The sequence below is a fragment of the Coloeus monedula genome (genome assembly GCF_965178545.1).
Source record: "Coloeus monedula genome assembly, chromosome: 4".
NCBI lineage: Eukaryota > Metazoa > Chordata > Aves > Passeriformes > Corvidae > Coloeus > Coloeus monedula.
The window spans coordinates 24223614-24236152 of record NC_138784.1 but is presented as its reverse complement, the minus strand read 5'-3'; the positions used below and the strand labels follow the sequence as shown (position 1 = coordinate 24236152).

At 51.7% G+C, this 12539-nt stretch overlaps 1 protein-coding gene across 3 annotated transcripts; it reads left to right on the top strand.

The window, feature by feature from the left end:
- The first annotated feature begins 744 nt into the window (after positions 1-744).
- On the top strand, positions 745-12324 carry TXN2 (thioredoxin 2). 3 transcript variants are annotated; one of them, XM_082280281.1, is made up of 4 exons: positions 745-804; positions 1326-1510; positions 2531-2654; positions 7416-12324. In XM_082280281.1, exons 2-4 carry the CDS (start codon positions 1326-1328, stop codon positions 7530-7532), a joined length of 426 nt encoding a protein of 141 aa, XP_082136407.1. In that variant the 5' UTR covers positions 745-804; the 3' UTR covers positions 7533-12324. The 3 variants fall into 3 exon arrangements, with proteins under 3 accessions (XP_082136407.1, XP_082136408.1, XP_082136409.1); XM_082280282.1 differs by lacking the exon at positions 745-804 and adding an exon at positions 805-826; XM_082280283.1 differs by lacking the exon at positions 745-804 and adding an exon at positions 995-1015.
- Positions 12325-12539: the final 215 nt, after the last annotated feature.

Genomic DNA, 12539 nt, shown 5'->3' with positions numbered 1-12539 from the left:
ACCGACAGTTCCAGCATGCACTGTGCATGTCTCCCAGCGTCTTGTGAGTTGAAACTCCAGCTGTTCTCCTGCCACTCGCTTCCAGCAGGACAGGGAGAGTAAGGATCCAAGTCCCCCTGCTTTGGGTGCTGCAGGGTGAGCACTGCTCTCAGCCTCGCTCCTGTTGAGCTCCTCTGATGCTGGAGCTGGCAAGGGAGAGGGAGTGCTGGCTCCAAACGATTTTCCATCAGGTTACAGAGGCCGGGGGGTGGCATGGGCCATGCTGGTTTGCGGTCACCCCTGAGTGCAGGGCTGCAGGTTGGTCCCGGTGCCCTGCCCCAGAGGGTGCGTTGTGGAAGGGAGTTAATTGCTGTCTGGGGGATTGTAGAGCTGTGCGCTTCCAGCAAAGCTTAAAGAAGCAGGTGGCCCTTTGCCTAGCCACAATCTGAGCAATCTGGAGAGAGCCGCCAGCCGACGAGGAAGAGATCGGGGCCGCCGGGCCACGTGCGGAAGGCGCCACGCGCCCCGTGGTGCGCCCGCCGCGCTCATTGGAGGGCTCCGCCGCCAATCAGCAGCCAATCAGCAGCCAGGGTTTGCCCCACGTGGCACATCCCGCCGTCCCCTCCAGGGGCGGGGCGAAATGCCCTAATGGACAGGCACGACAGCCAATCAGAGGTGGCCGGCTCTTGAGGCGGCTGCCAATCGGCTGGGAAGGCGACCGGCCTGCTTGTCTCAGTCTTCCGGCGTCGGCGACCAATCGGCGCGCAGGTGGGCGGGGCGCCGGGCGGAAGCTCGGTGTGTGCGGTCACCTCCGCGGCCGGGAAGGTGCGGGCGGGGCGCGGGCCCGGTGAGGGGAGCGGGGCTCTCCTGGCTGCGTACGCCTGCCCTCGGGCGGGGGGAGCAGCGGGGCGCCTGTGTCTGGGGCTGTTCTCGCCCATCGGGTTGGGGGACGGGGCACTGTGCCACTGCGGGAGCTGCTGGGACATCTGCTGAAGGAGACCCGCGCTGTCGGGGCAGTGGGAATCCCGCGGCCTGGGTCCGCCCTGTGGGCAGGAAGGAACGGGCGGTGGGGGCAGCTCTGCTCTGCAGGGCTGAGGGAAACGGGGACCCTGTGTCTGGGGCTGTCTCCTGTAAGCGGGGAGGAGGCGGGGTCTAGCTGGGGGCCCCGTGGCTGTGGGGCTGGAGCTACAGGGGCAGGAAGCACTCCCATGTCATATCCCATAAACGTCTGTCCTGGACACCTCCTGGCCCGGGGACAGTCCTGCCGAGGGGGCTCGGAGCAGGGCGCTGCTGCAGTGGGACCAGCCATGGGGTGCACCCACCCCACCAGCCACCTCTCCCCACAGATGGCCCAGAGGCTGGCGCTCCAGCGGCTGCTGTCCCTCCCCGCGCGGAGCCCCCTGGCATCCCACGGCAGGGCCTTTGGCACCTCAGCTGGCCGCAGGAGCACTTTCAATGTGCAGGATGGCAGCGACTTCCAGGACCGGGTGGTGAACAGCCCCAAGCCCGTTGTGGTGGACTTCCACGCGCAGTAAGTTCCACCCGTGGCTCTTGCACCCCTCTCCACCATCTCCCATGCCGGTGTGTCCCTGTGTGACATTCTTGATGTGGTGGCACTCTGGGAACACCATGGAGGAGCATGCCTGAGGACTTCCCAAGCTGTGGAGTCTGGTGTTGAAAAATGCTTCTGCCCGTCAGGCTCCATCCGTGAAGATTTCCCTCATAGCTACACCCTGCAGCCGTGTCAAACAGGAGTGCCAGGAAGGCATTCCTCAGGGTGGCATAGCTGCACCTTCCAGGTGCTCACTTGTTATCCCAGCCCCAGTGTTGCATCATCCTACAAAAGATGCTTCAGGAAAAAACTCTTGATACCTGCCCTGTTTGGCTTCATGGATGAAATGTCCTCTAAGAAACATTAAAGTTTGTTAACAGCCATGGAGAGCTCTGCACCTGCAGTGCCTCACTGTTGTTATGTTGTGTCTTTCCATGTTTCTTAAAGCTGCGTGGTTTTGAGGCTTTTTATAGCAAATGCCTTTATGTGTTAATAACAGCCATGTGACACCAATGACAGCATTTGTCTTCAATGAAAATCCTGTCATCCTCCTGCCAGTAAAACTATTCCCAGATGTTATCCACTGGATTAACAATACTGATTATCTTTGGGGTTTTCATGTATTTTCATAGTTTTCCAGTATTGTCATGTGAGCCTGTTACGGCTGATTTGGGGCAAACAGAACACAAATCAGCCAAAAAAACTTCTGCTCTAAATGAACCAAACTGACAAACCAAAGTGAGCATTAGTTGGGATCATCCAGGGAGGAGAGAACAATTAATTGAAGCCTGAAACGTGATACAGAGCTTCCTTAACACCTTTGACAGCTTTGTTGTGAGAGAAGTGTTTTTCTAAGCTGTTGTTCAGGAACTGTATTTCCAGGCTGGCTCTTGAGTGGAACAGCAATGGTGGTAAAGACACTGGAGTACCAGCATGCCTTCCATGGCTGCTGCTGCACCTGCCTCTCCTAATGTCCCCTCTCTTTTCTTGCTCCATCAGGTGGTGTGGTCCCTGCAAGATCCTAGGCCCCAGGTTAGAGAAGCTGGTGGCCAAGCAGGAGGGGAAGGTGCTGATGGCCAAGGTGGACATTGATGATCACACAGACCTTGCTATTGAATACGAGGTAGGAGGTGGAAGAGCACAGACGTTCTTTGGCTGGCAGTGCAAAGGTGCCTCCCTGGGGAGGGCTGTGCCTGCACAGCAGCAGTGTTGGAGGGGAGGGGAAGCCCAGAGCCTACGGGCTCCTGATCCACTGGGTCACTTGTTAGTAGGTGGATTTTGGTGCTGAGCTCTGCTCCAGTTCTGCTGGTCGTGCTCAGCATCCCCACCTCTAATTCTGCAGGGAGGTGTCCTCTAGGCCTTGCAGGCATCTGTCAGTGTAAACACTTCCCTGGCCTCGAGGGGCCTGGAGCACACATGGAGTTTTGCTGTGAGCCGGGGCTGCTCAGGTGCAGGGCAAGAACATGAAGTAACAAGCCCCATTCTGCACTGCTGTTGAACATGGTTCTTTGTGCAACCAGCCTGTCCTCTCTTTCCCTTCCTTGTTCAGGATCTCTAGCTGGGTCATAATGTCCCATCCTTAAGTTGCAGCACAAGGAGACACAGTGAGTTTTATTTGGACAGGTAGAAGCCAGGTCAGAAAAAACACATAGACAACAGGAGCACATATCCTGCTCTTGAAAGGAGAGGAGCTTGGTGTAAGTGTGTGACATTACTGCTGGTTGTGTTCCCTATGCTGCCTTTCTCCCAGGAAGGAGCAGAATGATTGGAGAAAGCCATGGCTTTAGTTTGCATGATTCATTTCTTTGTCCCCTCTGTCAGTGATTAGGTAGTTTAAGAAACACAAAAGCCCCTCTGAGGGCAGTGCCTGCCTCCGTTGTCTCTCCTTGTAAACAACCACTCTGCCCATGGAGTTGGGGCATCCTGCTGTTATGTTTTACAGGGAAAAAAAGTGCTTGATTTTCACTTGGGTATCACACAGATGGATCTGCTCCCCCTCTGCAGATGAAGTCCTGCTCCCAAGGTGACAACTAGCACAGCAAGCTTGTTGAGCTGCCCTGAAAAGTGTGAACCATCTCCTTCCTGAGCAAGCTGTCATTTTTTTGAGCCTGGAGAAGACGCTGTATGCCATTCCCACACCCTGCCGAACCAGAAGGAGACGGAAGTGGAAACAGCTTGTTCCCTCCCACTCTTTCCCCAGGGAGACCTTTCTGCCTGTGCTGTGGTGGCGTGTCCACACAGCTGGTGGCCACAGTCATGACTTGCAGCTCCCACAAGCTGAGCACGAGAGCTTCTGGTGCTCTCCAGGGTGGAGGCATGCTGGCATGTAGACCCTGGGCCAAGGAAGATGGCTGCTGGCTCCTGAGCAGGGCTAGCTGCTGCAAGCCCAAAAGCTGCATAGCTCAAGGGGTGCTGGTGGGAAGTTGAAGAGGGTGAGGTGGTTTTAGTGATGATCTAAAAGCATGTAAATCCTAATAGATGCAGGGAAGGCTCTGGTAGCAACCACGCTAAGGAGAATAGAGATTATTAGCTCAACTCATGTATTGTTCCAAGCTTTCCAGTAGATAGAATTAGCTGGGATTACAAGAGGATAATCTCAGATGAGTGGAAACGACAAGCAGGGTGTGTGCACGCAGAGAAAGGTCTGTGGGTGGAAAGAGGCTGGAAGTCCCCAGTTGTGCAGGTTTGATGACGCACTGCGTGTCCTCTTCCCCCGCTGTGTGTGTTTGTGTGCAGGTAGGGCTGGGGCTGCAGGGAAGGGTCAGCTTCTCGCAGTTCATTCTGCAACCTTATACACAAACATGATGAAGTTTTTGTTTTGCAAGAAGGCCTCCTCCACTTTTGGAGTGATGTGTGTGTGCCTTGTCTTGGCCGTTATCCCCGTGGCTGAAACACCATCCTTAGACAGTGTCTGCAAGTACCATAGCTGCAAACAGAGATAGGAGAATTCTTTGCTCAGATCGTTTGAAACATCCTTTCCGAGGCAGAAGTTTGGTTTGTGTGCTGAGCATGTGCTTGGTTTTGCTTCATCTTCTGTGGAGTTGCTGTGTAAGGAGAAGTGTAAGGGCTGATGGGAAGGCACCGAGTCGAGATCAAAGAGCGACCAAATAGAGTGTTTGTGAGAGATCAGGAAAACCAAAGGTGGTATTTAGGAGGGATCAGAAAACATTTGTTTTAAAGCCATTCCATTGGGGATCAGATGTCTGCACGCTGAGGAAGTCTTTGTTTTGGGGTTTTTCAGTGTCCATGCCACCCCCACAACTCCTTCATTGGCTGCCAGGAAGTCTCCCTCCATCCATGTTTATTCCCCTGCCCACGCACACACACAGCCCCCAGCTTGCTGCCTGCTTGCACAATGTCCTCTTCAGCAGCCTCCTTGGTGCAGGGGGAGGCAGCAGGAGGGGGAGACACCCTAGAAGAGCAGAGGAATGCTGGTGCATTCCTTTACACAAGCCCTTGGCTCTCAGCCATCCTGGCTTAGCACAAAGCACGGATGCATTTCCTGCAACTAGCAATGTCCCCAGTGCCCCTCCCCGTCCTGTTATGCCCAGCACAAAAGTTCTTTCTCTGGGGACTCCCCGTTTTATCTAACACCTTCCATCTCTAGTTGGGGGCGTTCTCCACTGCTCCAGTCAGCTCCTGACCTCTCACCTCAAGAGCAGAAAGGGAGAAGAAATACTTCTGTTTATCTGCAGTCTCTTAAAATTCTTTAGATTCATCTCTTGCCTTGGCCAGTTGCCTCTGTGGTGGTGACTGGGAAAGGGCAGCCCCTTCTCTGGCCACTGTGGGTGGGCAGCTCAGGAGAGCTGCTGGGTACAGAGATGGTCATTCATGAATGAAGCTCCATCCTGTTACCGCCTCACTCAGAGGCCTGGGTGAAATCCTTCTCCCTGCTCTGATGTGTGGCATCCGAGCTTGTATAAAAGTTTCAGATGGGAGAGAATTCCCTTGGTATGGGTGTTGCCAGGAATAACCTGGATGGCCATGTTTGTTTATTTATCTGTGTGGTCAACACTAATCAAAAGCAGACTGATTTTTTTCTGTAGAAATGCTCTTGAGGGAGGAGGAAAGTTTGTTTAGGTTCAGTGCAGATGGGACCCAAAAAAAGACATGGGGGAAAAAAAAAAGAAAAAATGCCCTCAACTTTGCATTCTAGAAATTCCCATGACATTTGTTTCTCAACCAGCAAAACAAAGTACATGCTCCATTAACAGGCTGCCCTTGCTGCAGCTGGCAGGAAGGAAGCTGACAAAATCATCGTGTTTTCTGAGCAGAGGAAAGTTGCTCTGTGACTCTCGTTCTTGTCTGGCTCTGCAGCACCAGCCCCAGACCTTCCACTCTTTCTTGGGATTTGCTCACCAGCACGAAGAGGGAAAGAGACAGAGGGATCGAGGCCGTGTGAAGTTCATGGGTGCACTGGTCAGCCTGCAGGGCCTGGCAACGTGGTGTTGGCTGCTTCTCTGTAGAGCTTCCAAGAGTTGCCTGTTCTCACCCAGACCCTAATAAGGGCCGGCTCTTGGTTTTCTTGGATGGAACCAGAGCAACTGTGCTCGATGGAGGTTTCCCCTTCTCAGGGAGGGAGCAGTTGAGTGCAGTGCATCCTTTCTCTCTCCTAAAATCGCAAGGGAATGTGTTGGCACCATCGCCAGTGCTGGGGCCCAAGCCCTCTGGATCTGCTCCCTGCAGTCACTAGGAGGAGCTGAAGATCGTGCGCTGAGCAGCCCCGACACTCCCGTCCCTTCAGATGAGACTGCACAAGCCCTGAAGGACACTGCGGGGAGCCACACTGGACTGCTGGGTGGGAAGGGAAGACAGAATGGCCCTTTCATCTCAGGCTCCCAGTGGGAGAAAAGCCAGCCCTCTGATGGGTTTTGAGAGGGATTTGCAGATCTTTGTTGGCAGCAGGGCTGGCAGTGCACATGGGAAGGCCCCACAGGCTGGAGAGTCAGCGGGCAAGATAAGGACAGGATGTGTTTTGGAGGCAAGACTGCAGAGATAAGGGCATCGAAGCTGTGGGGTCAGAAATGTGATCAGATCTCCCATTGCTGCAGCTCTCCAAGCTCTGGTTGTTCCTTCTTTCAGTGATGTCCCTGAGGTCTCTGGTGTCACCAGTCAACCAGCAAGTCCCTGGGGAGTGTTGTCATTTCCAACACTGTTCTCTTAGATAATTCCCAGAGAACTTTGTTCTGGGCTAATAAAGCAGCGCCCAGAGCAGCACAGCTGCCTGCTAGCTCTGGTCAGAGGGACTTTCTCACTTCTTACCTAATCACCAGGGATCTGCAGTGAATGGCCAGTGGTGTGTGACCAGATAAACCACTGAAAACAGAAGTGGAAAAGGAAGAAGGGTTGGAGGGGATTGTCATTGCCATAATATGATGGAGCAGGAAATCTGCCTGTGCAATGGTGGGGTGGTTTAGGATTAGAGCTCCAGTCCTGTCTGGAGAAGAACACGGGTCCAGTCTGTTGCTGCCATGGCCGTAAAATGTCCAAAGGTCATCATGTCTGAGAGGTGTCCTAGATGTGTTCGCTTATGATAGGACAAAAGGGAAGGAGAAGAAGCATTTGTACTGGAGAGGAGGAAACAGCCTTGCCTTGTTTTTGTATTAGCTTTGGTATTGTCTTTAAAAATTTGGGTCTTACTTAAATTCAAAACACAGCTCAGCCTTGACTTGAGCAGTGTGGTGTAAGTCAGTGCAGAGATGAGGCCACAGGGAGAGGAGGAACGTGGAGCTCAGCTGGCCTGTTTTGCAAGTGGACATCTTACCCTAGAGCAGTGCGTGCTCAGCTCCCTTGTACCCACTTCCTTAGACTTCCATTGGGGGACTGGGTGCAGCTGGCTTCCTGCAGGCTTTGCTCACCTGTCTCCCTGTTTCTCTTGCCCTAGGTGTCAGCAGTGCCAACTGTGCTGGCTATGAAGAACGGAGACGTTGTGGATAAATTTGTCGGCATAAAGGATGAGGATCAGCTGGAGGCATTCCTCAAGAAACTCATTGGAGCCTGAAGTAAAAGGGTGGCTGTGCCTCTGCCTCTGGACACGTCCATGTTGTGCATTCCTTGCCTGGGAGAGCTGAGGGCAGGTCAATTGCCTGCCCTTACAACCCGGAGGTTTCTTCTCTTTTGGTGTTTTTAGGAGATGGAAAATGTTGTAACCCTTCCCTCCTTCTCCCCCTTCTCATAAGCAGCAGTAGTTGTAAAGGGCGCTGAGGAGCAGGGCTGCTTATTCTCAAAACGGGGAATGTGGCTGGAATTAGGAGCCTGTGTTTATCAGCCAAGAGCTGACGTGCAGAGCTGCTGCTGCTGCTGAGTTAAGAGGAGGAATGTTTTTCTCTTTGCCTCCCATCTGATAGCCCAGAGCAGAGGGCAGCTGCTCCCTGCAAGATGATGGTACATACCTGTCCTGGGTGGGTTTGTTTAAAGCTGAGAATGCCTCTGCCTTGTCTGTGAAACCTGTCTCTTTTGTCCTCTGTCCTTGTGTTGCTGGGACAGGTACATCTCCTCCACAAATCCATGAGATCCCATCATAATTTTATAAGAGAAAATAGGGAGAAGTATTTTATGGATCTCCTTTTGTATGTCTGCAGTAGAGAACTTCTACCAGTCACTGCTGTCTAGCTGGGAGAATAAAACTTGATTCTCAGAAATCTGTCTGTCCAGAGAGGTGAGTTGGGAGTATCAGCGGCACAGTTTCTAATGATGGGTTGGGAAAGTGCAGGTTATGACTTGATCCCTACTAAAAGTTAATGTGCTGAAAAACAAAGTAGGGGATTGCTTCCATGGGGCTTTCAGTGCTGCCTGTAGGACCCCCTTTGTGTGCTGCTGGATCCAGGGGGCCAGAGGGAGGACTCGCCTCTCATGCACAGGGGAACAGCTGCTCCTTGCACATGAGGAACCTGAGCTGTGCTCGCTCCCCCTGTGCTTTTCTTGCCCCTTCCAAGCGTGTGGAGCCTGAGAGCCTCCCTGTCCCTGTTGTCAATAATTAAATGTGCTCACACAGGTGAGCCCTGCCAGAAGGCAGCCTTTTGACTTCAATTGCTCTGACCTTTGGACTAAGGGTGCCAGCTGTGTGCTTCTATCCGAGCAGCTTTCAGCCCTTCCAACCTCTTCCTCCTCCTCCTCCTCACATACACCTGTTTCCTGTCAACCTGGCTTCTGAGTGCTGCCAGCCTCCTCTTGTGCTTGCAGGCAGAGTACAGCACCAGCACTGATGACTACTGTACTGTTTAATTCCAGCTTGCTTATCTAAGCTGCATGAGAACATTGTAAGTGCTTAATAACTATGTACAAGCTGCTTTTTTTTTTCACCACAGCTTCATTTTACTTCAGTCACTCTTAAATCTGCTTTGGCTTTGCTCCATTTCACCTCCCTGGCATGTGAGCAGCGAGGTAATTTTTTTTCTGCACCTCTGCAGTAACAATTTATGACCTTTGAAGGAGCCAGGGGGTGGTGATCCAAGTCCTGCTGCAACCGCAGTGCTGCTGGCATCACTGCTCCCACCTGCTTCTGTCACCCTGGGGCCTGGGCCGCAGCACAAGGTGGTACTGGTCCCCTGAGGTGGGTGCTTCCCATTCGGGCTGGGCTGACCTCACCGCTGGCACGCTGCTAGAGGTGATGTCACTTGGATGTAATCTGGTAGAGAGCTGTTGGTCGGTTGCAATCGATAAAAACTGGCATTTCATTTTACTCCAGAGACCACAGAGGCTGTGCTGCTTCTGACCTCCTCGGGTTTCAGGCTGGGCAATTTCCCCTGCAGTTTCAGTGTTCCTGCCCAGTAAACACTTCTAGTAAAGACTCTCCATTTTCCTGCATGAGCAGGAAAAGTAGGGGAACAGCGTCACATACCCGACAATAGTCAACTTTCTTGCCTTACCATCCTACAGAACAGGAAAAAACACGGGGCCTTTGCATTGTGTAATTACAGGCAGTATAAAATAGTTATTTTATTGCTTCCTTCTAAGGAAAAGCAGAGCTAAAGTGTCACTTAGCTGTTAAAGTGCCAGCACACTTTAGGGTGCATTATGTGAAAGTCACAACTGTTTTCTTTGAGATAAATGCTGAAGACCCATGTAGGTAGTGCCCTGTGGGAATCCTTCAGAACAGTGTAACAGGTGGATGGGAGGAGGAGGGCTTTGGGGACATCTTGAGATTCCCCAAGCACTTGGCGAGGTTTTCACCAAAGGACAGGACAGAACTCAGAGCAAAAGGATATTTTCTGTGCCAGGTCTTTAATTCAGTTCCCTGTTTGCCAGCTGCTGGGGAAGGCTTCAGGGATTCCCACAGCGGTGTTAGTAACAGGAGGTGCAAGCAGGAAGCAGTGCCAGCAGTGTATTTATGTAGTGGCTAAAGAGGGGTTGCACAGCAATTTTCATGCCACCTGAATGTGATGTTGGTCTTTCCTGATTGAAGGGAGCTGAAGGAATGGGTAATTCCTCAGCAGTAGCTGTTTTTCCCATGTCAGCTGGGAAAATGTTTCCTCTTTCCAGCGAGGATGCAGTTTGTTTTCCCTTTTGGAGTTAAGCACATTGAATCCTCCTCTGATCTGTCAAGCACTTGCTCTCCTGCCCAAGCCTGTCTATATGACAGTAGCTTTCCTTATGGAAAAGCTCTTAATGTTCCTTGTTTCTATTTTAAGAGGACATGGCAGTCAGTGCCTTCCCAAGGGGAGCAAAGCTCAGCTAAGCCCGCTTTTCTTCCCCATGCCTGTTTTGAACCCAACGCCAAGGTTCCCCCAAGGCTCAGGCACAGTGCCTCTGTCCTCACAGTCTTGTCCAAGGCACCTGATTCCAGGCAAGCAAAGGTTTTCCATTCGTTTCTGTTGGCTTTACACTTGCATCAAGCCCTAACACAGCTGCTCCTTTCCCCAAGATGTTTGTGCCTGCCTGCTGAACCTGAGTTAATCTCCAGCTGCTCTGGCTCATAGTAAATATCTGCAAGGAGGGAGGGAGAGGTTTGCTGTCTTCTCTACTAAAGGTGCTATGCCAGGACCAGCTTCAAGGGCTGGTAGAGGATGGAAAATTCAGGTTGCTTGGCTTGCAGCACACAGTGGGCTGTGTATATGTGGTCTTCTGAAGGGAATAGTTTGGGCCAGTTTGGTTCCAGTGAGGTCTGACCTTGGCAGCCTGGCCAGTAAATCCTTTGCTTTATCAACAAATACGATTCCTCCTGTGCAAAGAACAAAACAAAGACCAGCTCCATGTCAACAGGGAAATGGCCCCCACTGACACTGCCTTTTCAACAGCCCAGCCAGGCTGTTGGCCCAAACAGTTTGTTAATCACTTTGAGCTTCCCCTCACACACCTCATTTTCTCATCCAAGTAATTACAGGATTCAGACAGAATCAGCAATTAAATTCTCCAGCCCTGCAAGGCTGTTAGCAGCAATGTTAAGCTCAGTGTAGTTCAAAACTACTGCTAAATGGTGGCAAGTGCTTGCTGTGAGTTTCCTGCAGGTTAAAGAGTAACAGCAGCTGCAATAGTCTAAATAAAAAGATTAGATAAAACTACCAGAGGCTTGACTTCCAGACCAAAACCAGGCTAGATCCCCTGTTACACAGTCTCTTGGCCTCCTCACCTGCCCCTGCAACACATCCTGGCTCAAGCTGTGGTTTAACCCCAGTCGACAACTAAGTACCAGGCAGCTGCTCACTCACACCTCTCCTGGTGGGATGGGGAGGAGAATCAGGGAAAAAAAATGGCAAAACCATGGGTTGAGTTAGGAAGAGTTTAATAATTTAAATAAAGCAAAATATAAGAATAACATAATAATACTCGTAATGAAAAGGGAAACTACAAAAAGAGAGAGAAAACACAAGAGAAACAAGTGATGCACAATATAATTGCTCAGCACTTGGCTGATTGATGCCCAGCCTGTCCCTGAGCAGTGATTAGCTCCTTCCAGGTAACTTCACCAGTTATAAATATGGGCATGATGTCCTATGACATGGAATATCCCTTTGGCCAGTTTGGATCAGCTCTACTGGCCATGCTCCTTCCTAGCTTCTTGTGTAGCTCCTCACTGGCAGAGCATAGGGAACTGAAAAGTCGTTGATTTAAAGTAAGCACTGCTTAGAAAGTAGAGCATTGGTATGTCACCAGCATTATTCTCATACTAAATCCAACACACAGCACTGCACTGCCTACTAGGAAGAAAATTAACTCTGTCCCAGTCTAAACCAGGATACTGTCCATCACCACACAGGGGTGGTGTTCTGCTGCTCTTTTCAAGGATGTGGGGTGCCCTTGTGAGCTTTGTGGTTTCTCTGCCTCTGCAGCTGTGTATCTTCAGCAACACTTTTCCCCTTAAAACCTTTTTCAGGCAAAAACCAAAGACTGCAGCTCTCAGGAGAGTGGTAGCCACAGGCTGGGTGCGGTTTGGAGGGGGCTGCTGTGCTGAGGCATACCTGGTTGCTTTTTCTCTCTGTGCATTCTACCAGCCAGGGAAGGATGGAGGCAGGAGCAGCAGGGGAAACCCTGAATTTGTTATACCAGAGGAGCCAAATGGGTGAAAACAAGAGGGCTACAGGGAGAGATTAAAAATGTGTCAGCCCACATCCCAATGGGAATGGAGCGAGGAGAAACCCTGACTGCCTTCCTGGTGGCAAGGGGTCCCTGGTGGGCAGTGAGCCAGGGAAACATCCTACAGGGAGAGGCCAGAGGGGGACGTTGGAACTGCTCGTGTCCTGAGGGCGAAGGACAGCTGGGAGCTGCAGGCAACAGGGCAGCACCCAACTTCCCACCTTTCATTGACTTCTAGGCCCTCGTGATCCAAATAGTCACAATAAAAATGCACTGAAACGGATGGGTTTTCTCCATGGCCTGCATGCTTCTGTGAGGTAAGGTCCCTGTAGGTGTATACATATAATATATGTGTTTATCTACTCACATACTCTTGTTCTCTGTTGTGAAGAGTGCCAGGAGTTTCTGTGACTCACAGATGTCCCCAGCAGCTGTAGCTGTTGGCAGAAAAGGATAGGGGCCACCCTGCTGGCTCTCCCACCCAAGGCAAGGCTGA